General features: G+C 43.5%; 1 protein-coding gene and 1 long non-coding RNA gene across 3 annotated transcripts in view; one reads left to right on the top strand and one right to left on the bottom strand.

Annotated features, from left to right (window-relative positions):
* Positions 1-581: 581 nt before the first annotated feature.
* LOC147996558 (uncharacterized) lies at positions 582-14,175 on the bottom strand. Its single transcript, XR_015678328.1, has 3 exons — positions 14,057-14,175; positions 2,398-2,551; positions 582-722 (listed from the first exon to the last, which is right to left on the bottom strand). It is a non-coding gene; the product is annotated as an uncharacterized LOC147996558 (long non-coding RNA).
* A 3,113-nt stretch (positions 14,176-17,288) lies between these two features.
* The window catches only part of Arhgef38 (Rho guanine nucleotide exchange factor 38), a 131,263-nt gene continuing 122,214 nt past the window's right edge, over positions 17,289-26,337 (top strand). The window contains exons 1-2 of one of the 2 annotated variants that reach the window (XM_087620624.1): positions 17,289-17,396; positions 17,583-17,778. In XM_087620624.1, coding sequence (XP_087476750.1) covers positions 17,289-17,396; positions 17,583-17,778 — 304 coding nt within the window. 2 annotated transcript variants of the gene reach the window in all.

Genomic DNA, 26,337 nt, shown 5'->3' with positions numbered 1-26,337 from the left:
TTCCTCTACAGGAGGCATATGATGTGCATGGATGTCAGTCAACAAAATTGTGACGATGGTTCTCCCCTTCCACCATTATGGGGGTCCAGAGGTTCTACTCAAGTCACCAGGCTTGTATAACAGGTGCCTTTGTCCACTGACCCACCTTATACCAGTGGTTCTCAACCTTCCTAATGCTGTGACCCTTTAATACAGTGCCTCATTTTGTGGTGACCCCCAACCATAAAATCACTTCATGGCCACATCATAACTCTATTTTAATTACTTTTATAAATCAGAGTATAAACAACTGTGTTTTCTGCATGTCTTAAGCAAACCCTGTGAAAGGGAAGCAGAGACCACACAAGAGACACTGCTGACCAACTTGCTTCGTTGCCCCTTGTTACACAGCAGGGCTGCCTGCTCAGGGAGGCATCACCATGATGTGATGAGCTCGCCTACATGAAGTAGAAATTAAAAGAACAGCCCACAGACATGACCACAGGCCAATCCAATGTAGGCAATTCTTCCACTGAAGGTCCCTCTTCCCAAGTGTGTCATACTATGTTGGCTGAAAGACCAGCATATTTGAAAGGGTCAAAATTATTTTATTTAGAAATAAAAAAACAGTCATTGAAAGCTCAAAAGGTGTACTTAACAGCAAACTCGACTTGAACTGGAAGCCACAGTGGGAGAACGGAGCCAAAGCATCACTCAGTCAGAAATCGAGATGAGATGCTGCCCTTAGGAAAGACAAAACGGAGGATGAAGCAAATTCTAAGAAATAACACTGAGCACTTGGGCACCGTGGATGGAAAATGTGTCTCTTCAAATTCAGGAAGAACAAGCTGTAAGCAGGACAAATCAAAGTCTCCTTCCACCCAGGCGCTTAGCCTGGACTCCACATGGGAGAGGGATAGTGTGCTATTCCACAGGAGGCGTCAGCAGAGGACAGGTTTTTATTTTATTTTTTTGTTTGATTTTTTTTTCTTTTTTCTTTTTTTTCGGAGCTGGGGACTGAACCCAGGGCCTTGCACTTGCTAGGCAAGCGCTCTACCACTGAGCTAAATCCCCAACCCCATTTGTTTGATTTTTTTATTGAATATTTTTTATCTACATTTCAAATGTTATCCCCTTTCCCAGTTTCCCATCCATAAACTCCCTATCCCATCTACCCTCCCCCTTCTTCTATGAGAGTGTTCCTCCACCCAACCACCCACCCCTTCCCACCTCCCCACCCTGATATTTCCCTACACTGGGGAGCCCAACCTTGGCAGGACCAAGAGCTTCACCTCCCATTGGTGTCCAACAAGGCCATCTCTGCTACCTATGCATCTGGAGCCATGAGTCTGTCCATGTGTACTCTTTGGATGGTGGTTTAGTCCCTGGGAGCTCTGGTGGGTTGGTATTGTTGTTCTTATGGGGTTGCAAACCCCTTCAGCTCCTTCAGTTCTTTCTCTAACTCCTCCATTGGGGACCCCGTGCTCAGTCCAATGGTTGGCTGTGAGCATCCACCTCTGTATTCGTCAGACTCTGGCAGAGCCTCTCAGGAGATAGCTATATCAGGCTCCTGTCAGCATGCACTTCTTGGCATTGGCAATAGTGTCTGGGTTTGGTGTCTGTAACCCCGAGTGGAGCAGTCTCTGGATGGCCTTTCCTTCAGGCTCTACTCCAAACTTTCTCTCCATATCCCCTCCTATGAATATTCTTGTTCCCCCTCTAAAAAGGACTGAAGCATCCGCAATTTGGTCAGAGGACAGGTTTTTAAATCAGAGTTTTGATCCCCTCTTTTGGGGGAAGGCTAATTTGGAATTTAAGACAGGGTCTTTATGTAGCCCTGAGTTTCCTGGAACTCTTAATGTATATATTGCTGGCCTGGAACTCAGAGAAATTTTGCCTCCGCCTCCGCCTCCGCCCCCGCCCCGCCCCGCCCCCGCCCCCCACCTCTGCCTCTTCTGACTGCAGAGATTAAAAGCTTGCATCACCATACTCTCCTTTATTTACATTTTTGATAAATTATTCCTACAAATCAGACAGAACAAATTGAAAAGAAACTTTTTTCTCCACTAGTAATTGTCTCAGGCATTCTGTTACAGCGATGTAAAGACACCTAAAGCACCGTCTACGATAAACGTGAGGACTCCATATGAAATGGGCAGAATTAGATAGATAGGAAAGTAAATTTTTTCATAATCATTCAATTATGGGTTGGTTGCTATTGAGACACACTAAAAAGTTCAATAAAAAATAAAAGCCATAGGGTAAAACAGTAGATAAATGTAAGGTAATATTATTAAAGTCATTGACAGAAAATCGGACAGAGCAAATGGTATTTTTAGAAAACCTTCGGATTCTCATGCAAGTAGGCCAGGCGGGTCCACAGTGAGAAAACTTAACATGGGTGCATCAAACCATTACCTTGGACCTGCTCCTGAACAAGTCTGGGTGCTTTAATAATACAGCGAACAGGACCATCTCTCTTCTTCAGCTCTGGTGCATTTTCTGGGAATTAATGCTTGCTGGAGGTGGAGGAAGGCCCAGTCTGAGGGAGCCGCTCCTGGTCGTCTGCTTCCTGGTGCATGAAGGACAGTTAGAGACAGGAGAGGACATTAGAGTAGTAAATTGCAAATTTTCAGAGCATGCTGTTCAGGAACAACACTGGAACCCTCATGCGAGGCTTAATTTATGGAAACTGATGAAAAGCCAGGTCTCGTTATGGACCGGATCCAATCAGCTTTTGACAGATTATACATTCTTCTCTGAAAAACAAGGTGAACGATGCCAGTGAGGTCATAATACTTAGCTCGTGCCACCGAGGTCAGCATAAATCCCAATTATTCCCCTGCTGTCATCTGCTGAAGTAGTTCTGCCAACTCCGGATGAGATCAGGATTCTGAGAAGTACTTGTTCATTCCATTCCTGGGTGAGAGTACAACTGTTTACAGAACTCCGCAGGCACTGGATACATTGTTTTGTTTTGCTTTTCCAGACAGGTTTCTCTGTGTAGACCAGGCTGGCCTGGAACTCAGAGATCCACCTGCTTCTGCCTCCCAAGTGCTCAGATTAAAGATGTGGGACACCAAACCAGGCTGGATAAATATTTTAATGGATTGGTGTCATGTCTTTTCACCTTGACATATCTTTAGAATGAATTATTTAAATGACATAAGTCTCTCTCCCTCTCCCTTACCCTCTCTCTCCCTTCTGCTCTCCTCTCAGTTTTGGCTTCTCTGGACAGGGTTTCTCAGACTAGCCCTGGCTAGCCTCTCAGGTACAGGATTATCAAGTGTCCACCACCGCTGCCTGGTAAACAGTCTCTTGAGGGTAGCATCCCAAGGAGTTTCAGGAACAGTGATGATTCAAGTCTGTAGGCATTTGCTGCTATTTCACCTTGCCAGAAACAGCTCAGAGGCCTGGTCCCATCAAACCTCTTATGCCAAGAGATTTGCCAATGTAAAGACAGAGTTCTCAGATGAAAGGGAATAAGAAAGAGTTCATGCTGGAGCGAGAACATACGTAAATGACTATGGCCCAGGAACATATAGATTCAGGTCACCTTACTTCGGCCTTGTTTTCCAATGTGGAAGTAATTTCATAGAGTTTCATAGTAAAAAACAAAAACAAAACAAAAAACAAAACAAAGTCAATGTAATTTTTAAATACACTGGCGGAAACAGGAAGGAGGTGGGTACAGCAGAGTGGGAGAATCTCAACCACAGGGCTCAGATGCTGTTGGATGGCACTCGTAGCTCTCTGGTTGGTGAAGAATAGATCTCAGCTGTACATTCCGAAGGTTTTTATCTGTTGTCAGGATGCTGGGCCTGTCTAGTAGCAACACGTTAGGTCTGACACAGAAGTAGGCAAGGATGGTTATTTGGCTGACTTAAGTTAACCCAGAAGAAATTGCGATGAGGCCCTGAAACATACCGTGACAACTGCCAATGTAGAAGTTTATCCCTCAGCTTCCTTTCCGGAATCCAAGTTCACAGTTGTAGATCACACTGCTGCTCCCCTCTTTCTTCTACCCTCGGACAGCCCCCACCTCATCGCTCTTCACAGGTTCATGCACTGCCACGTAGCTCCCAACATGTATATGATGAATATTTCTCCCATTGTGCCTTTCGGGAATTTGTAACTGTAATGGTACCTAGTGATCCCATTCGGATCTGTCTTCTCTTGGTAACCACCTCAAGCTGCTATCCTAACATCTGCTCAAGGCTTGACTAAGCAGGGCCCTGAGGACAGTCTGCTCAGGGCATGTGTCTGCATAAACTCCTCTTCGAGGTTGGACATAGCTTCAGTTCCAGGCCTCTGAGCTGTTTCTCTTCTCTAGCCTTCTATAGACTCACCTAACCATTCTTACTATTCCACATATCTCAAAATCTCACTGTATTTTCTCTTTTCTTTATGTATTATTGATATCATCATCATCATCATCACCATCATCATCATCATCATCATCATCATCATCATTGGTTTTTGTTCAAGTATAGCCTGGCTGTTCTGAAACTCACTCTGTAAGCCAGGCTAGCCTCAAACCCAGAAATCTGCCTGTCTCTGCCTTCCCAGTCCTAGGATTAAAGGTTTATACCGCCATCGTAGGGTGAGTCTTAATCCATATTCATATTGCCGTGAGGAAAGAAGGAAGAATATGGCTGCCCAAAGATGCCTCCTGGGGGAGCTGGTTCAAGAATCTGAACTAATAATGTCACAACTGGCAGCCATCAGTTGAACGAGAAACTGTTCTCTAGACCCACAATGTATGGTGGCAAGGAGACGAGAAGAGCTTAGGTACCAAGGGATGCAGTTTCCACCCTTGGTTGGCAGCTAACCCTTGGAAAGACCGTCACAGTCACTTAAGATTTCTGAACCTCAGTTACTAAAATCTAAAGGTTATAGCTGAAAATCTGTTCCAGCAGCTGTTTTCTGACACCAAGCATCATCTTCTGCAGACAACCACTCAGGTGGTACAGAAAGGCATGCTACAGATTACCGCTCATAAAGAAAATGGCCTCAGATGGGGAGGGCACACCTTTTAAAGCCTGGCTTCTCTGCACTCAGCGCTCACGATGCCTGTAACCAGATGATCTAGAGTGAAGTCTCCCTTTCAACCCCAGTTCTGTATCTGCACAAGAACAAAAATATTTGCCCTCAAGACTCCTGATACCATCTACAAACTATGTCGAACAGTGTCAGCTGGACACAGTCGCTCCTATCTCTAATCCTAGCAGTCAGGCTGAGACAGAATTTCTGCAAGTTCAAGGTTAGTTTACAGAATAAGATCTGTCTCAAAAACAAACAAAGAACCTCAAGGCAATAGAAGGCTATGTAGATGTACACATGTCTTAGCACACAGTCAATGTTCAATAATAATTCATGGTCAGTCTTAATGCTTAGTGCTATTGTTTGACTTAGAGAAGAGGTAGTAATGTCACAGGGTGACTTGAAGAGTTTAGTGCTATAAAGAACGTAAAGAGGCTGGGGACAACGATAACTCAGTAGATGAGAGCAGTTACTACACAAGCCTGAGAGCCCGAGTTCAGATCTCAAGCATTCACATGAAAATTAGGGTGTGTCCGTATGCACACCTCTTACTCCAGTGCTGGGGGAGCAAAGACAGAAGGATTCAAGAGGCTTGGTCACCACTAACTCAGATACAGTGTGGTTGAGAGACTCTGCCTCAGGGGAGTGATGGAGCAGCATCCTGTAGCCTCCATACATGGAAACATGTTGGGGACCCCTCAAGCCTCATGGGGGTCAGGGAACAATGCACACGAGGTGACAAATGAGACTCAGGTCAGTGCCACTTCACCAGGTGCTGGGTCGAAACTTCCAGAGTTCAAGTTCATGGTTTATTTTCATTACACTTTTCAACACAGTAAAACTTTGGGGAAAAGATTTCCACACGTCAGTTATTGCAACAAAGCTCTAAGCATGGCTTCCTAGAAACCCCTTTCCAAAGCAGCAATGCACTGTAACTTCTACAATAAGAATGAGTTCTAATGGCTGATAAACAGTGTTCAGGCCAAGGGCCCAAGGAGGAAGGGTTTGCAACAAGTATAGGGACAGATTCTATTGATGGGACTAAGTTCATGGGACTTCTTCCATGAGCATGAGTTCTACTCACTGAGAGACTAAGCTCAGGATAGGGACTTTAACAATGCTCCGGATATTGGGGGATTCAAGTGAAGGCTGTCTCCCCTTCACAAAGGTCCCCAGGTTATTAGATAACATTTATTCCAGCTCCATGGGTGAGAAGGCATCAGTTATTTTTTTCCCTTTGACAAAAAGAGGCTCACATGTTTAACAAATCTGGTGCCACCAAATCTTTCTTTAAGTTGTGCCTCCTATGCACACACACACACACACACACACACACACACACACACACACACCATTGATGCATATATGCCCACACATAGGCATATACCCCATTTGTACACCATATGCATACACCATATACACATTCACTCACAAACACATATATACACAAAAAAGCTTAGTAACTGCTAAGTAATTTAAAACATCAAATATATAAATGTTTGAATTAAAAATTACATTTCCACGTCTTGTCTGTCGTTTCTCTGTTCACACTTGATCTATGATATTTTGGTATTTTCAGTAAGGGGGGTGGCGGCGTTGAGATAGGTCTCAGTTTGTAGTCTTAGTTTCTGGAACTGGCTTTGTAGACTAGGCTGGTGTCAAATTCACAGAGTTCTGCCTGCCTCTGCCTCCTGAGTGTTGGAATTAAAGGTGTGCACCATCAGACCGTGTGCACCATCATTTTATGACAGTTTGTGATAATCTATGTTTGTGAAGTTATAGGTACACGATTGATATTATAATAGGTATAATTGCTATTAGTAAAAAGAGGGTCATGAAGAATACAACATTAAAGATATTCAGTAGGAAAGAACTAGGGATAGTTTTTGGTGTACCAAGACATAAATAACATTTCTGCTAGGGAAAAAAGTGACTGCCACCAAATCAGAAGGATGTCTCAACCCCACTAGGTTTTTTGGTTTCGTTTTGTTTTTCATAGAATCCTTAGGATTTAGTTTTACTGAGCACTAATCATATTACTTTAAGAGATATAACCTCACCTTTGCTATTAAAAGCTGTTTTTCAAATTCATAGTTGGGGGAAGTAAAATTACATATGCATTATATAATTTGCATGAATGTTTATGAATGTGTGGATCACAAATGAATAAGGACGTAAGTCCTCTGGATGCTGCCGGGGTCCCTTTCTTGGGGAGCCACTTTCAGCAGCATAACAAGGTTTGCGGGCGCGGAGGATGGTTGAAAGAGGATAGCGGATTCTTCAGTGGTGCTCCTCTAAGTGCAAACTGACCTAGTTACGGTTGCCATGGAGATGGTAATTTCGAATCTAATAGTATTCTCTAAAGGAGTAGCAACGCAGGCGGCACAAAACACCAAGATCAGTCTGAAGCTCAGCTTTGAAAGGTGAAGAAACTGAGTCAGAGGGGCTTTGAGTTTTCATCCTTCACCGACAGGGATGTTGGGGGGAGTCCTAGGGAAGTCTCAGAACTAATGAAGCCTAGGTCGATGTGACTTTCAAAGTCACCGAAGCTCCAAAAAGAAAAAAAAAATGCGTCTTAGAGCAAGTGACTTACACGAGTCCTTGCTGCACTTATTAAAAACACCCCCTTCCTCCCTGTTACCCCTAACTATAGCTTTTCACCTCCAATCTAGCAAAGCACACGCGTCTGCTAGGAGTCATTCTGTGGAGTTTCCACAATGGACAGTTTTCTGCACCAAAGATGTAAAAGAAAACGCCTGCGAAGTGGAAAAATGGTTGCTCGCTTTATCTCGAGTTCTTAGGCCATTTGATGACCATATTTTATAGGTCTGCAGCATCTAATCTTGCATATAAGGGTGGTGCTGTGATTTGCACAGTTAATATTCTACTGTAACATTAAGATTTTCTTCTATAATAAATATTTCTGAATTATTCATATGTGCAATAAAAAGAAGTTGCCAATTTACAGCAAGAGTAAAAGTACCTATGTTTCTATCTCATGCCTAGAAGCCAGATCCTATCAACTAGCTGCAGAATTTGGGGAATGGAGGCTGGAGAAATTGGAGTGAGAGCAAATAACAAAACTCTCTTAAATGCTCCCTGGAAATGAGACAAGTTCATCGCCTGTTTTATTTGCTTTGGGCCAAGCTGATGATCCACTGAACAGTTCTTACTAATGAATGAATTCTGCAAGGTCATCTATAGTAGGAAATTGAATCCAATGATCTATCCAAGACCCTAGCAATTACTAAGTAGTTTTCAAAGATTCCCGAGGCATATTTTCTTGCTTATATGGCTGTTTTGGCTCAAAGGCCATCCCCTGCACTTCCAAAGATGTTTTCACATTCAAGATAAATCTCCCCACCTTCTGAACACAACCTTGAGAATCTTAGGATGGATGATACATTGCAGTTAAGACAAAGGCCCTACTCTGCTCATATGTCATTGTTAAAATTACTTCAGTCAAGAGGATAAAAACACAAGGTTTCCCTCCTTCCTGTTCTCAGCTCCATCCATTGTTGCTGACAGGGTTATTATACTGCCACCTGCTCAGAGCATTAACAGAACTGGTAAGCGTACTGAAGGATATAAAAACATAACTACAGGATAGCAGGGCCACAGCGAACAATTGATGCCTGAAGAGGGAGCTCTCAGAGTTGGCATCATGACCTCCTAAGAGATGCATTAATGACTTCATCTTTGAAGATATAATATTCTCCAATTTTTGCTTTTCAGATCTGTACCCTCCCTTTCTAAGAAAGAAACTATTGGTATAAAGAGGCTACAGTGAAGCCCCACTTAAGCTGTCAGACCAGATCCCCAACAATATTCACTGACATCATGTTGTTAGGCAGGAGAGGAGCAAGGGAAAATCACCAAGAGAGCTGAAACTCCAGTGTGAGTTACAGAGTACAAAGGGCAGCATCCACTGTGAAGGAAGTCACTGCTGAGTGATTTCAGAAGGAGGAGGAAGTGATGGTTTTCAGAGTACTGGAGGGAACCATCACAGAGCCATCAGACTGTTTCTCAAAGACAGTCACAGAAACTCCTCTCTTTGACTAGCTAGGGTTTGCATTTGAGATCTTGAAATAAGTGACACCAGGTGCCTTCCAAGGAAAAGCCACTTCCTTGGGGAGCCCCAAGCCTCTGGATGAGCCTCTGGTGTCCCTGAAACTTCTGTGCCAGAAAGAAGTCCAAAAGAGGTTCCACTGCAAGGTCAAAAAGAGAGGCCTCAGATCAGCAAGGAAAGAAAGATAGCTTTCTGGTCAACATAATGCTTAGAACACAGCTCTAGCCAACATTTGCCAACTACCATAGGTAAAGTGTGGGACAGATCTGCTTAGCTGAGTGAGCCTTTCCCAAGCTCCTGAGCCTCTAAACTGTGAACCAGAATATACTGGTAATCGTTATTTCAACTAGCTAAGGCTTAGGGAGTGTTTTTGTATTTGGCAGTCAATAGTTAGAAGGGTAACTAAACTGGTGGATTGCTCCTAGATCACCAAGAACTATTCTGGGATGCCTGGCACAGAGACCAGGAAGGAACATTTGAATATCCATCCCGCCCGCAGTTCATGGGTCCTTTCTGTAGCTGAATGTCAAAGGCCACAGCTTTCCCTGCAAGATGGGGATGAGTCTGCATCTCCAACTCTCATTACTTTATGAGCAGCGTGGTTATTTTTTAGATTTTCCAAATTTGAGCCAATGTTTTGAAAAACATGAATATTGGGTTGCAAAGGCTGTAGCCAAGCATGACAGCCTGCATGTAATCCCAGAGACACACATGACAGCCTGCATGTGATCCCAGAGACACACATGACAGCCTGCATGTGATCCCAGAGACACACATGACAGCCTGCATGTGATCCCAGAGACACACATGACAGCCTGCATGTGATCCCAGAGACACACATGACAGCCTGCATGTGATCCCAGAGACACACATGACAGCCTGCATGTGATCCCAGAGACACACATGACAGCCTGCATGTAATTCCAGAGACACACATGACAGCCTGCATGTGATCCCAGAGACACACATGACAGCCTGCATGTGATCCCAGAGACACACATGACAGCCTGCATGTGATCCCAGAGACACACATGACAGCCTGCATGTGATCCCAGAGACACACATGACAGCCTGCATGTGATCCCAGAGACACACATGACAGCCTGCATGTGATCCCAGAGACACATATGACAGCCTGAATGTAATCCCAGAGACACACATGACAGCCTGCATGTGATCCCAGAGACACACATGACAGCCTGCATGTAATTCCAGAGACACACATGACAACCTGCATGTGATCCCAGAGACACACATGACAGCCTGAATGTAATCCCAGAGACACACATGACAGCCTGCATGTGATCCCAGAGACACACATTACAGCCTGCATGTAATCCCAGAGACACACATGACAACCTGCATGTAATCCCAGAGACACACATGACAACCTGCATGTGATTCCAGAAACACACATGACAGCCTGAATGTAATCCCAGAGACACACATGACAGCCTGCATGTGATCCCAGAGACACACATGACAGCCTGCATGTAATCCCAGAGACACACATGACAGCCTGCATGTAATCCCAGAGACACACATGACAGCCTGCATGTGATCCCAGAGACACACATGACAACCTACATGTGATCCCAGAGACACACATGACAACCTGCATGTAATTCCAGAGACACACATGATAGAAGAAAATGTAATCAAAAAGTTAAAAAAAAGCATAAAAAAGGTATTATTTTGGTTTTCTAACTCTTTTACATATAATATATGATCAACAGTAGGAAATTATTGAGCACTGGTTTCAACCCATCCCCTTAAGCCTTTGCCATGAATAAATGAACTCATTCTTTAGAGAAGTCTGGTTGTTACAGGTTTTTTGTTTGTTTGTTTGGTTGGTTGGTTTTGTTGTGATTCAGGTTGTTTGTTTGTTTGAGACAGTGTGGTACAGCCCTGGCTGGCCTCAAATTTTGCCAAGGATGGTTTTGAATTCCTAATTCTTCTGGATCCATCTCTCTAGTGTAAGGATTAAAGTTCTGACCGGTCACGCCAGCTTCATCTTTTAAAAACATGATCTGTTTTCAGCTGCCACAGCTGCCATTTTATTCAATTCCATTTGGAACTCTTACAGATGCTCAAAATTATATGACATTATAGGAGCCGGGTGACTTCCATTGCGTCTTGTCAGTGGAGGCCTAAGTGCTCTCGAGTTTGGCATTTTATTGCTTTGCTCTCTCCCCTCAAATGCTTCTGTCCTCTGATTGGTTTAGACCCACCTCTAGACTTACAGATACTAGGAGCTGATTTTACTCTTTCTCTTCTGGATACATTTTCTCTGTAACTGATCTGTAACTCATTCCACACCTTTAGCTAATACATACATTTTAATGAATCACAACTTTTAAAATCTAAATGTCAATCCCAAACTTGTAAATCTGCAGCTTGTCTGCCGTACCCGTCAGCCATCTCTTCATGTATCCTAGCCTGTGACTACTCCAAACAGAACTCTTGGAATGACACCAAACTCCCTTTATTCCTCTCTTGTTTGTTCCACATAGAACTAATGTCCACCAAATCATTCAGTCTTCACATGAGAATTCATTCTTCCCTCTGTCTCTTTATTCATGTCAGAGCAGCTGAAAATTCTGGAATTTCCACTTTCATGGTGTATATGAGCTCCACAGACTTTCTTTATCTCTAGTCCACTGCCCCAGACCAGGCACTTCTTGCAATACTTTCTGTAATAAATTTCTTTTCTCTTTTCCTTCCTTTGACCAATTAATTCATAGCAGCAGTCAAGGGATGCTGTTTCTGCTTTGGGGCCAGGCTGTACCCCGTTAATTGAACAGCGAGTTAGATCTCTAAACTCACATAATCCTTGACCTAAAAAGATTTAAGCATCCTTTGACCAACACTCTACATTCGTAAGGGTGGTTTAGGTTATGCCACAGTGCTAAGACTTTTTGAAAAGGCACTGCAGAGTGTGGTAGTGTATACCTGTAACTTTAGCATATGGGAAACTGAGGCAGGAGAATCCCAAGTTCAAGGTTGGTATGGGCTAAACAGTGAGCTGCAGGCCAATCTGAGATAGTGAAAGTCTGTCTCAAAGCAACAACACAAGCCCTAACTTTCTTTTCATTAATCATTTTATTCCATTTCAAAGGTTATCCCCCTTCTTGGTTTACCTCCACAAACCCCCACATCCCATCCTCCTTATCCTCCCTCCCCCTTGCCTCTGTGTGGGTGCTCCTCCACCTATTCACCCTCTCCTGCCTCACCCTCTCCTGCCTCACTTCTCTAGCATACCTATACACTGGGGCATCAAGCCTCCCTCCCCTCCTACTGATGTCAGACAATGCCATTTTCTACTACATATGTATCTGGAACCATGGGTCCCTCTTTGGTTGGTGGTTTAGTCCTTGGAGCTCTGAATGGTCCAGGTTAGTTGGTATTGTTGCTCTTCCTATGTAACTGCAATCCCTGTCTGGTCCTTCAGTCCTTCCCCTAACTCTTCCATTGGGGTCCCTGGGCTCAATCAGATGGTTGGCCGTGAGTATTTGCATCTGTATTGGTCAGATGCTGGCAGAACCTCTCTGGGGACAGCTATACCAGGCTCCTGTCAGCAAGCACTTCTTGGCATCAGCAATAGCGTGGGGGTTTGGTGTCTGCTGGTGGGATGGATCTCTAGGTGGGGCAGTCTCTGGATGACAAGCCCTAACGTTTAACAGCTTAATGCAATAAAATGATTTTGTGCTCAAGTATAGTATATTACGAGATAGCTAGGGCTTTCCACCTGAGGTATCTATGTCCTCATATTAACAGAAAAGGAGAAACCACTGTTCCATAGATGACAGAAAGAATCCCATAGCAGACTATAATACTTTCACCACTTTCCCAGGTAAGATGGACATTACTTTCAATAAGTATCTTTGACCAAAGGGATTTACTTTTGCTAGGCTAGATTCAAGGAGATCAGGACAGTGCAATACTCCATGTGCCTCAGGAAAGACCCAACACTGCTTGTTGAATAACAGTAGTAACTAAGCCATTCTTCTATTTTGCAAATGAAGGAGTCAGGACCCAGAGGAACCCTGAGGTCAGGGGATCCTGAAGCCATGGTAGAGACAGAGCCTTGGGTCTACTGCCTAATGTTGTCCTAAATAGTGAGCCAGAACCCATCTATATTAAAGGATATTACAATTATCTCACCATTTTACCCAATTACATTATTTTTAACTCCTCGTATTGAAATACCGTTTTGTGTAGACTGATTAGAGATCGTGTTCTTGTCTGGTTGATGATCCAATAAACATAACTCAAAGTTTCTCTGGCCTGGCCATTTTCATTTCTGGAAAGGCTAAATCATATTTTAGGCTGGGGATTCTAAATATACTGGTTTGGTAAATGCACATGCGATAAGCAAGAGAAATGCGATTTGCTTGTATGCTGTCTGCTAAATGCTCTTGAAATGTGCTCACAGGGACCCCAAGAATGACTTGGAGAAAATAAGTCTTTATTTTATCCGAAAAGCAAAAGTGTAAGGCGAGTGGCTGCTAGTGCGGCCCCTATGTAACAGTATAAGAATTCATCCTTCTCTTTGGCTCTCAGACACTGGCCAAGACTGCTCCGCGCACATTACTATCCAATTGATTCCGGAGGAAGACGGTTGGAGCCAGTGCGCATGCTCCTTTTGTTGGACAAAGGAACTATTTCCTCAGAATCAATATCTTGCCCTTTATTCTGCATTAACCCTGAGATGCTGGTGTCTGAGACCAGAGCTGGATGCCACTTTTTCTTTAAAAGAAAAAAGAAGAAAATTCCATTGATCGGCCAAGCCTGGTGTTACCTTGCAGAAAATGATGGTTCTTGACCTAAGAATGGCAACGGGGAGTGGGGTGTGAATAAAAACTGAGTGAACCACTAGCAACATCTACCCCAGTCATTGATGGAATAATCTATAGTCAGTTGATTTTGGCCACTGTGACAAAATCCAGAGAATGGGTGACTTACCAGAGGAAGAGTTTCTTTTGTCTTGCCTCACAGAGGTTTCTGTCCATGCTGGCTACCTCTAACACGTCTGGGTCTGTGTGAGGCAGAGGATCCTGGGAAAAGGCTGTGACTGAGAGGAAGTCAGGAGTCAGAAAGAGAAAAGCCAGAGGGAAAAGATGATCTTAATAAAGCATGCCTCGGTGACTCCTCCCACCAGTCCCCGCTTCCTACCTCCCACGGTTCCATGGTAATGGCATTGTATTGGGTTGATCTGGGAGATAGGTCAGAACCCTCAGGATCTGACCACTTTCCAAATTCCTTTACTAGGTAGCTAATTTCCCTCAAACCCCAATATCTGGTCTGGAGACCGTCTAAAACAAGCTATGACAGTACTTTTGATTATTTTACATTTGAATAGAAAATCCTTCAAGGGCCAATGAGATGGTTCAGTGGGTAAAGGTGACTGCCACCAAGCCTTATGGTCTGACTTCTTCCTCTGCTCTCATAAGGAGGGAGAAGAGAATTGGATCCTGCAAGTTGTCTTTGAGCCAACACACACAGACAACCCATGAGATATAACTTTAAATTTTTTAAATAAATCACCACAGATAAATGAAATACATTTGCCACAGAATCTAGAGTAGCCATGATACATATCCTATAAATATATCCATTATTAAAAGAAAAGTCTATAAGAACGAGAATCTGAGTGCGAATGTGTTTTAGAAATAGAAATTTGTTCAAGAAAGATGGACAAGTTAAGGAACTGTTTGAATGCAGTACAATTTCACATTTGTTTACATGTGTGAATGTGTCCACTTGAAACATTTAGGTTAATGCAAAAAAAATCATATCTAGATAAAATGATAACCGAGGAGAACACAAAAGTCAGCTGTGTGTCCTGTACACACTGCGGGTGACCTCAGGCCCTGACTGTGTCGTGGGCCTCATCTCACTATCATCAACCGGTGTAATTCTTTGTGACTTCAAAGGTTCTGCCATTTCATAACTCAACACACTTTAGGCCTTCTGGGGTGCAGGACCATAGCAAATGCCAGAACTTTCCCAAGATAGAGGGCTACATTTACTGTAGCATTTGCATATTCTTTAGATGTTTGAACTGGGTGGCACAGTGACACCTGTAATCCCAGGCATAATTCAGGATAAGTAGGAATATCACAAATGTAATGCTAGTTTAGCCTACATGGTAAGTTCCAGATCAGCCTATATATATATATAAGGCAAAGGCTTTATATCTAAAATATATATAATCATATGAAACAAAGCCTTATATCTAAAACCAAAGCAATGCCAGCTATGGTGGGGCATACATTTAATTCAAACAATCAAGAGGGAGAGGCAATCAGATCTCCATGAGTTCAGTATTCCTCTCCTGCCGAGTGAGTACCAGGTCCTCCAAAACTTCATAGTGAGACTAAACAAAGGAACAAGTCCAGAAGCAATGTGGGCTCTGGGGTTGACTCTGGGGAGTAAAGCACTTGCTGCCCATACAGAAGGACCAGAGTTTGGATCCCCAGAACTCGTGCAAATGTCAGGAAGGAATGGCCACCTAGCAAGACTAACCATGTAAACCTGCTCTAGGTTCCACTGAGAGCCTTGACTCAAAGAATAGGGGAGAACAATTCAGAATGATTCCCAACAACAAATAACTTTGTTCTCTGTGCACACTCACAAACACACACACACACACACACATACACACACACACACACACACACACACACACACACGTATGTATGCCCAGGCAAATGCAAATTTGCATTCACATACATATGCACATTACACATACATGAAAATAAGTCATTAAAGCAAACCTGAAAAAAATCTATCATGTGTGAAAATATATAAAAATGTATTATCTGTTTTCTAGCATTTTTTTCTTTTTCTTTCTTTCTTTCTTGCTTGGTCTCTAAACCTATTTCCCAAAAGTCTTATAATTTTAATTGCACAATTTTTCAGTTATGATATTATACTGAATAGTATAGCTCTGATGTCACTATGTGAACATATATATATCTATATATACATATATATGTTATAAATAAGTGGGATATTTTAATAAATATCAAACTTCATTTTACAGCTTTAAAAATTGCTTTAAAGGTATTTATTTAATATACTCAGGAGAGCTTGTTTTTTTTTTAAACAACTCTCAATTACCTCAAATAAAATCCATCCAGTGTGCCAAGCTATATATAGATGTCTCTACAGTGAGTGAAGAGTTATCATTTATCTCTTAAGGTAATTATGCAAATTACATCCAGCCTACATATCCTGTGTTGGGAAAAATGGTTTTTGTCTTTCTCTTCCTCGTTTATAATCTTGTCCAGGTGGAGTTGAGCAGGAGTCATAATGGGCAAGTGGAAGCCGGTGGTCCCTTTATGATAGGAGGGAATCTATTTTTCTCCTTAGGGTATCTTTTCCTTAACAAGGGTGTGCGCAAAACACTCAGCACCTTCCCAGAGCTTCTGAGATCTGTCCCTTGAGAGATAAACACAAGGAAAAACAACTTCGAACAATGAGAGGTACTTCCCCTTTGCCCTTCTCCCTCCCAGCCCTTGCTTCTGCCCCCTGTGCTTTCTCCACAACTCCCCATTTTCAATCCGGTCTCCTCCTCTCATGTCCCCTTTCCTCACACTCCATTTGTGAAGCTACACGAGGACGTTCTTAAAGAAATTAACAACAATTCCTGTATTACTTTCCTAAGAACCAAGACATGAGAGGAGAAGACTGGGACCAGGGGACAAAATGGAGCTCCACAAAGGCAGCCTGAGGAGAATAAGAGAAGTTTCTGGGCTCTGGGGACATTCATTCTTCTCCCAGGTGGGGGAGGGATCACTCTCAAAGGTCAGTCTTTACTACTCAGGAGCTCTGACCAGGGTTTAGCCAGCCAGACTGTAGCAGAAGATTGCCAATGGCAACACTTAAAATTAGATGCATTGTTTTGAGGGCACATACTCCAAATAAAAATAACCCTGTTTGCATTGTCGTGTGAATGTAAATTGTCATAGCTACACAGTGACTTCAGAGCCACAGGTGGGAGAGCCGAGGAAAGCCGCACAGGGCTCCCAGTGGCGGTCACAACACAGTTCACAGAGTGCACCTGCACACGCCCATGGGCACGCATTCAACCCACACGCTTAGGGTTGAGCTAATGTGTCCTTCCCTTCCCTGAGCCCTGTCTCACCTTGCGCACTTTCCCTTTCCCCACCCCCAGCCCTTGCCCCACACAATGAGATTTTTGTTTGCTTCAGTAGCATGTGACATTAGAGTCCCTGCTTTGCCTAACTCAGTGCTGCAGGTCTCTCGGGTAACAGGTGGCAACTTCCCCTGTTGGATTGTAGGTATAAAAGAAAATGACCTCATAGGGGCGGAGCTTGGGGACTCCAGGTAGCAGTCACAGTCAGGTAACCCCGCTGTGGAGCTCTGTAGCTGGAAGGGGCAGTTAAGTGCTGAGGTGCACCCCGAGACACTCAAGCAACCCTCCGTTGCCTGCAAACCTCAGGACTTGGTCTCTTTGCCTCAGATGGAGCCCAGAGAAGCCGCTGGGAAGGAAACCATGGGAAGCAAGAGGAAGAACTTGACCTTCTTGAGATCCAGGCTGTATATGCTGGAGAGGAGGAAGACGGATACTGTGGTGGACAGCAGTGTTTCTGGGGACCACTCTGGCTCCTTGAGGAGGAGTCAGTCTGACAGGACAGAATACAACCAGAAGCTACAAGGTAAACCCGAGAGCAAGCAGTTACCCCAGGTGGCTTCTCTGTCCAGCTCCGGTTTTGGCTTGCTGAACATTTGAGCAGAGGAGACAATCAAATCCAACCTTCCCTCCTTAGAAAACAAGAAAAAGAAGTAGAAAGGGACTCATGAGATAGAGAAGTTTTTATATGACCCAATGGTTAAAGAGCCACTCCTGAATTTTTCTTAATACCCTTCAATTTTCTCCAGTGGCAGTAATATATTTTTCCTCTACCTTCCTTGTTCCTTCTCCATCCCTGAGTCAACTTAAAAGGGGGGAAGGGCTGGTACACCTGTGATTTTAAAAAAAAAAAAGGTAGTTTATCCCGGTAGGTGACTCCGGGATACAGTCCCATGAGATCCAGCTAGGAAACTGAACTGAGGTTAAGGTTACCCAGGGATGTGAAACTATAATCATGTCTGTAACAAATAAGTAATGTTGCAGTCCGTGGGACACTCTGAAGGAATTCCTGAGAATCGCTTAAGTGACTGTGCCCTTGGAGTGGACTGAATAGTGTCCAGACAGGGCAGGGGGGTTCCACACACTTATGCTGACTGACCACTGGGGAAGTAACCGCTTTATTTTGTGATGTGGGAGGATAATCTGGCAGTTACCAGAACACATCTTCCGTCTCTGGACCTGAATGGCCTTCTCCTTCCCACTACCCTGTCCCCTAAAGGTCATTTGCTCCAATAAGACTTGATTTTAGTGTGATAGCTGGCAGGGTTTTATCTCTGTAGCTGCACCTGTTCGGTGAGCCTACAGATCCTGCCTCTCCTGTTTTGTATACAAAGTGTGAATGAGCTCCCCTCGTCCCACAGTGACTTGTCACTGTAGACTTTAAAACTGCAATGGCATTAAAAGACCAATGGCATACTTGTTAGCAGAACACGCTCCTCAGAAACACGTTTAGGCTTGGTTATGCAAATTACTCAACATAAATGCATTTAAATGAAACGTTTTGAAACTCTAACTAGGGCGTAATACTTTTAAAAAAATCCTTCATGGTTTGGCACTAAACTGCAGTGTCAGTCTTTCTCCTTAAAGAAGTTATTTTTAATGAGGGAGAAATGGTATTTGATCTTTGAATTTAACTTCTTTCAAGGCCGTGTTGGAAAGAATGCAAATTTTAGTCGTACGCACTTGGTATCCAATTTCGACTTTTCAATCTACTTTGTACAAGACTTTGGAGGAAATTACTTAAGATTTCTGCGCCCCAATTTTCCTACTTTTGAATGTAAGACTAACGATATTTACCATATAGTGATGGATTGAATTAGATAATGACACAAACCTCTTAGCTGACAGATATCGCATGCTCAATGAATAGTAATAGCGGTCATCTTCAATCTTAAGAATAAAGGGGGTCCTGCTAGGAGACAGGCCAAGCTGGATATCCATTCAAATATATATGCCTTATGTTTTTCTGCTTCTTTTGGTCCCTTGATAAGGATACAACACACAGGCATTCAGAAGCCCATCATGTTATTTCCAACAATGGTTTTTACTTCCCTCAGCACATCCAAACTAACGTCAGAGCTGACTAACACAGGTGTTAGCTCCTTTGCAAGCACCCAGGCTGTTCCCATTTGGCTTGTGAGCTTTCCCTGTTTTGCCAGACTTTGTCTCTGAAAATAGAAGGTCTCAGAGTTCACCTATGTTCCAAGACGTACTTGGGGGAAAAAAATCACTTGGGAATGTACGTAGATGGTCACATTGGTGCTGTAACTTAGCTGGACTCCCCAAGGGGAAACGTGTTTAGGTGTAACCCAGAAAAACCTAACTCTGAGTTCTAATGGCTAAGAGAGCATCTAGGATGAGTTTAGAACAGATGCTTGGGAGTGATGGAAGGTCTTTTCGCCATAACAGTCAAGGCCGTCAGCTCCGTGGGTTTGCTACCTGCTTTGTTCAGTGCCCATAACGAACTATGGTCAGACGACTCCTGCATCTCTCTCTTATTGAAATGTCAAAGGTTTTCCCTCCATTTTTGTGGGAATTGGTAGCCTCCAGGAGGCATTACAAAAAGATGGCCTGGATTGATTACAACCCCAGAAAGATGATCCAAAACCAGTTTAAGGTCAGAACGCTTTCGAAGGCTGGGATTTCCAGTACTCCTACAGTTGTAGGCTCAGACAGTGGGTCGTTTTAGTGCCATGCTGTACTCTTAGCAACTCACTGTTCTCTCTAGGTCTGTAGGGAAGCCAGCTCTCTGGTTCTGAAAAACAGATCTTTCTTCAGTGTCTGTGAGCTTGTCTTTTAATCCACACTAGACAGTCTACCCATTGTTTTTACCTTTTTTTTTCACTATGTTAAAATAACATTTTAGCAGCATGAACTTTAAATTGCAATAATTTTTTTAAAAAAAGCATAAGCCATAGGATCAGTACAGTGGAAACATCTCAAAGATGATATTTTAATGACCTCCCAGACGATTGCCTTCCTGTTCAAAGTTACTCCTAACAAAATTCCCATCATGTTGCGAGAATTGGATGCTAACGTAGGGCTGGGTTTCTTTACTCCTGCAACAGATATTCCATAAATTGGCATTGGCCGTCTATGTCATATGTTGTATCTTAGGGGTTAATGTTGAGCAAAATCAGCCCATGTACCAGAAGTCACGAGTTTAATTAATGTCATTAAAAACCATATGCATATTTCTTTCCTCAAAGCCTCTGGTCTATGTAAGGTAAACTAACAGATGCAGAAGTGTGGCTTGATGGAAGTAGGGGATGGGTCAAGGATTCTAAGTAACCACTGGGTGGAAGGGTTACTATGTAGTTAAGACAAGATAAGCTGGAGACAGGAAGAAAACACAGACGGGAAAGGGGTATTTCTACTTCATTTGAAATATTTTTCTTCCTTATTGCTTGTGATTGACTCTCATTCCCGCTCCAATCTCTCACCCCACCCATCCCTGAAAGAGACTTCCGTTGTTAACCGTTCCATGGCTCTGCGTATGGAGTCAGGGCCAGCACACTGTAAACGAGTACCATGTAACTGTTCGATAGAACACAGGAGTGATCCGGCCACGCAGGGAAAGGATAGGAGCGGACACCAATGCCTAAAACTAAAACTGACACCTGGGTTGCCTTTATCTGGGAGGGTCTGTGCATGCAGCAATAAACATGATGGTTTATTAAAATAAACCAGCGACATGAATTACAGAATGGCACACGCAATGACTACATTTTAGTGGATCTCTATCTCCTTCCTTACTCTGCCTCCCAGAATACAGTGACCATGCCTCAGGTCACTCGTCGCCCATTCATTCCAATCAGGTCACAGCCCCTTTCAAGTTAGCTCATTCTTGCCTCTCTACTGAGTGCCTTAGGGAAGAAACAGACAGGGAAAGGCTGAGTTGTGATAATTTTGGACTTCATATGTAGTTTCATGGGTAACTCTATTTGAATTAAGCATGACTTGGCATGTATGTATGTATGTATGTATGTATGTATGTATGTATACTTGCATATGTAGCCATCCACCTATAGAACACACAGATATGTATGTGTACTTGAGATAGTCCTTATGAAAACGTTAGTGATTGAGATTTAGCGGTCTTGTCTGAAGCCATAATGATTGATGCTACCGATGCAGTTTCCACGCCTTGGACCACAAGTTTTTACACACATCCCCAGATTTACACAATAATGCTGAATCCCCAAATTGATGGTATTTGGAAATGAGGCCTTCGGGAAGTAATTAGATTCTGGACAAGAACCCTCATGGATGGCTTTGAAAGACACTCCAGGGCTTGTCTCTTGCTCTGCTGACATTGGTAGAGTTGCCTGTAACCAGGAAGTAGGCCGTCAACAGAAACTGCTTCCATGGGGACCTTGACCTTGGGTTCCCCCGCCAGTAATGTGGTGAGGAACACAAGCTCGTCGTCTAAGATACAGTCATTTCACATATCTTACAGAAGCTAGAACTGACCGGCAGAGGGTCACTTATTTTGAAGTTTGTTTTTACCTTCTGGTTAATTATTTAGTTGGTAAATATTTTCACTAATAAAGAATTCACTAAGAATGAGAGCAGGTAGATAAAACACCCTTATTGTTGATAACAGAGGTCAAAACTACTCTTAACAGATCGATAGCATCTTATCCACCTTCTTCATTTATTACGCTTTATTCCTTTTGCCGAAGCGAAAGTTTTCTCACCATTAAGAAAGAACTAGCAGGCTGTCTTATAAGTCCTAAAGTGTTGGTACTCCTGTTAAAAACAAATTGCCCTAAGGCATACACTTCCAGCACGACAATAGACTGCAAAATAAGAGGACACAGGACTCAAGAGAGAAGTTAGACTTGGATGAATTATGAACCCATTTAATGTACGGTGCTTTTAAAGACTGTGGAGACCATGTCAGTGAATGGGAGTGGTCCACACTGAATGACTGAGTGATGTTTTGCTTCTCATGAAGGATGAGATAACAGGTAAAGGCTCAACTTGCTATGTGTTTCTAAGCTGGAGCCTTTCTCACTCCTGTCTGATCCTTTCTCCTGCCTCCAAACACCTTTTGCTGAAGAGAAAACTACAGAACCAGTAACATGACACCTGCAAAAAATAGGTGTATAATTGTTTGAAGGGCAAACCTTTAAAAAAAAAAGTCTAACTGCTTCAGTAGTTTCTGTCTCAGTCATGCATAAAAGCCCAACCAAAGCACATTACAATTCTTCTTCTTCAGTAAAGAGCAAAGGTGTCTTTCAGTCTTTAGAAAAGTTATTTTTATTTACAGAGCAAACCAAAGAAATCGGTAACTCCTACACAGCCACAGTGAGGTCGGCAAAGCCACTCCTCCTGTGTTGATCTGGGGTGGCTACTTTTCTTTTTTTTAAAGTTTCCTAAAAATAGAAGGTAACATTTCTGCTTATGTGACCTTTCTTATCCATAAAAGGTAGAATTTTATCAGTGCATAAAGTGTGGAATTAAGTGGGGAGGTTGAGTGAAAGGAAAGACACACACACACACACACACACACACACACACAGAGAGAGAGAGAGAGAGAGAGAGAGAGAGAGAGAGAGAGAGCAAAAGTACATGTCAGGCATTAAAATGGGGGAAAGAGGGACTCACTCAATGCTCATCTTTGTCTCTGCTAATATAGGAGATTAAAACAAAAAGCCTCTTATAAAGTCATTTTTCCTAGCTTAGTACTTTTGTAGGCACTGGTTTCCTGGGGGAAATGTATGCACCCTTGGCTAAAACCAGGCCAGAGTTGGCCTCTAGTAAAGCACCAGACTATGCCTGGCTGCCCTCTCCAGACCTGTAGGTGGAGTCCTTGAAATCAAGGTTACTATTATTCCATTTGTAGTTGGAATTTTGGAATTTTCTGCTATACAGTTTTCAATATTGGCCCTCGCCTGTTTCTATCCCATTCTCTTAAGGTTGACTTCACCTGAGTGTACTTTTAGGCCTGAGGGGTAACTGGTTATAGACATTTTCTTGTATTTATCAAACTGGAGTGTTTATGCTATGAAAAGGATGTCCTTTGCAGACGGGAGGCCTGGTGGGGGAAAATTAACTTTACAAGCCTTAGGGCTAGGTAGGAGTTGAGTGTGCCTCAGCAACCAGTCAGATGTTGGTGTGACCTTCTCAGGGATCCGAGACACCCAAGCTTGGACTTGGCCTTCAGATTGTTAGGAAGGCAGCTTTGCCAACACAGAACAGGACACTTGTCACGTAACAGCTCCGTTTCAGTCAGCCTGTTCCATTCATAACTCTTAGATATGTAGATGGACCATACCACCGGAAGCATTTGTACCCTTGGACCAGGTAGCTGGTGAAAGGCAGGCATGAATCTGGGGCCGTGATCCACCTTCTGGATGTGATCTTCCCTCTGTGCTGGGTCCTGCAGATTAAGAAGGAAGGGCAATGGAGGGAAGGGATAAACCATGGAACCATCACCCACTGGGGTTTGTGCCAGCAAGGGGCTTCCTTCTGCACACCACTGCATAATCCCAAATCTTCACAGTTCTGCCTTTGTAGTGGGAAAAATGTAGATGGTAAGGCTTGGGTTGGAACACAGGCGCTTTCACTGTCTTTTTTTTTTTCTTTATTAACTTGAGTATTTCTTATTTACATTTCGAGTGTTATTCCCCTTCCTGGTTTCCAGGCCAACATCCCCCTAACCCCTCCCTCTCCCCTTCTTTAAGGGTGTTCCCCTCCCCATCCTCCCCCCATTGCTGCCCTCCCCTCAACAATCACGTTCACTGGGGGTTCAGTCTTAGCAGGACCCAGGGCTTCCCCTTCCACTGGTGCTCTTACTAGGATATTCACTGCTATCTATGAGGTCAGAGTCCAGGGTCAGTCCATGTATAGTCTTTAGGTAGTGGCTTAGTCCCTGGAAGCTCTGGTTGCTTGGCATTGTTGTACTTTTGGGGTCTTGAGCTCTTCCAGTTCTTTCTCTGATTCTTTCAACGGGGGTCCTGTTCTCAGTTCAGTGGTTTGCTGCTGGCATTCGCCTCTGTATTTGCTGTATTCTGGCTGTGTCTCTCAGGAGAGATCTACATCCGGCTCCTGTCGGCCTGCACTTCTTTGCTTCATCCATCTTGTCTGATTGGGTGGCTGTATATGTATGGGCCACATGTGGGGCTGGCTCTGAATGGGTGTTCCTTCTGTGTCTGTTTTAATCTTTGCCTCTCTATTCCCTGCCAAGGGTATTATTGTTCCCCTTTTAAAGAAGGAGTGAAGCATTCACATTTTGATCATCCGTCTTGAGTTTCATGTGTTCTAGGCATCTAGGGTAATTCAAGCATTTGGGCTAATAGCCACTTATCAATGAGTGCATACCATTTCACTGTCTTAAAACAGGATACATCCGATAATCAGCTTACCAAATACTTTACTGAGTTAAAGCAATTTGGTGTCTCCTCTCATTCTGCAATGACATCCTTCTACGACTGTGACAAAGCTCGGTTGGTCAGGATTACTTTGAAGCACCCGTTCTTTCTGCCACGTTGTGTCCTTGCCAGCATTGATGCTTTTTAAAAATAATTTTTGTTGTTGCCCTTTTTCAGGGACTAAAGTCGAGACGTTAGACCAGGCAAATCTTCCCCACAGTAACAGCAGCTTAAGGGTTTCCGTCGTGTGCTTCCCTGAGCGCCGTAAGGCTCCTTCTTAAACCCGTTCTCCTTTATTTTCATCTCAATGAAATGCAACATGCATCTGGAGAGCAAAGGTGGAGAACATAACACAATTAATTACAAATGAGAAGTGTGCATGCAGCTGGGTATGCAGACACACCTTTGATCCTAGCCCTGGGGAGGCAGAGGCAGGAAAACTATGAGTTCCAGGCCAGTCTGATCTATACAGCTGTTGTAAGACAGCCAGGGTGACATAAAGAAATCTTGTCTCACAAAAGAGAGCAAAATAATGCAAACAGATAAACAAAGAATATGGATCTGAGGCCAGCAGTTCTGTGTTTGGGTGAGTAATGCTGGAATAGAATTCTACAAATTCTGCCTGAATTGTGAGTTGGAAACAAATGCAGTAGGAAAACAGACCCTTGTGATTAAAGGCCTTTGTCCAAGGGTGCCCAGACCAACTCCTGTCTTAGTGCATCAGAGCGGAACACGTCTTGGTTACCTGCACGGAGGCCATGGTAAGGAACTGGACTGTCTCGCCTCCCTTGGGACTTGAGGAAGCTGACAGACCAACCACCTAGCAGCTGGTCTAAGTGTCTGGATGTGAAATTGTTTTCCCTGCATGCATCTCAATGCTAGTTCTCTAAGGTCAGCACAACAAACAAACAAACAAACAAAACCACAGAAACCTGTTGGAGATTTTTGCTTCTGAGTTGGTTGTGAAGTTGATCGAAGACATCATTTGCTTCTCAATGCCTGGCCTGATTTTCCTCAGGGGAAAACAGGGAGTCCCTTGAAGAATTAGAATCTGTGTTCTCAGGCACAAGTACAAGCAATTTACTACACTCCACCACCAGACATTTGGAGTTAAACACACATCTGCTTCCTGGCGGAAAAGCAGTCCTTGGCTCAAGCTAAAAGTTCCTTCCCTCAAATCCCTGGAGGTGTGGATGCCCCTCACTGAGGTCTCTGTCCACCCTTCACAATCCTTCCCTGCAAGGCCCCTCCTAAAGTGTCACATAAAGAAAGGACTTTTCTTCTATCTCCTTAGAGTCTGTGTAATGGCGGATGTGAAAGGAATGCAACAAAGGACAGATTAGCTGGGGCAAAGCTACACATTTTGCTTGAAATTTGTTTTATGTAGCCCGAAGCACTTGATAGAAAAAAAGATCCCAAAGAAACAACTGGACCTGGAATTCTGTACTGTGGAGAAGAAGGACTGGGGGCTGGGTCCCTGGCAATAAATTGAGGAAGAATGTAGAACACAGTATACAGGGGAAACAAAGCTCTTTGGAGAAGGGTTGAAGGGCAGATTCATCTCGATGTCAACTGCCCATCTTTGGTGATGGGAGCTTTGCTTTTCCTGATCCAGTTGGGCCCTTTCCTCCTGTAATGTGCTTTAGTATTAGACTGAACAGGGAAGGTAGGGAGGGAGCCCTTCCTGCATCTGCCCTCCCCAGGCA

This window comes from Rattus norvegicus, chromosome 2 (genome assembly GCF_021556685.1).
Source record: "Rattus norvegicus strain SHRSP/BbbUtx chromosome 2, alternate assembly SHRSP_T2T, whole genome shotgun sequence".
NCBI classification, from domain to species: domain Eukaryota; kingdom Metazoa; phylum Chordata; class Mammalia; order Rodentia; family Muridae; genus Rattus; species Rattus norvegicus.
The sequence above is the reverse complement of the archived record's forward strand: the minus strand, read 5'-3'. Positions and strand labels throughout refer to the sequence as shown.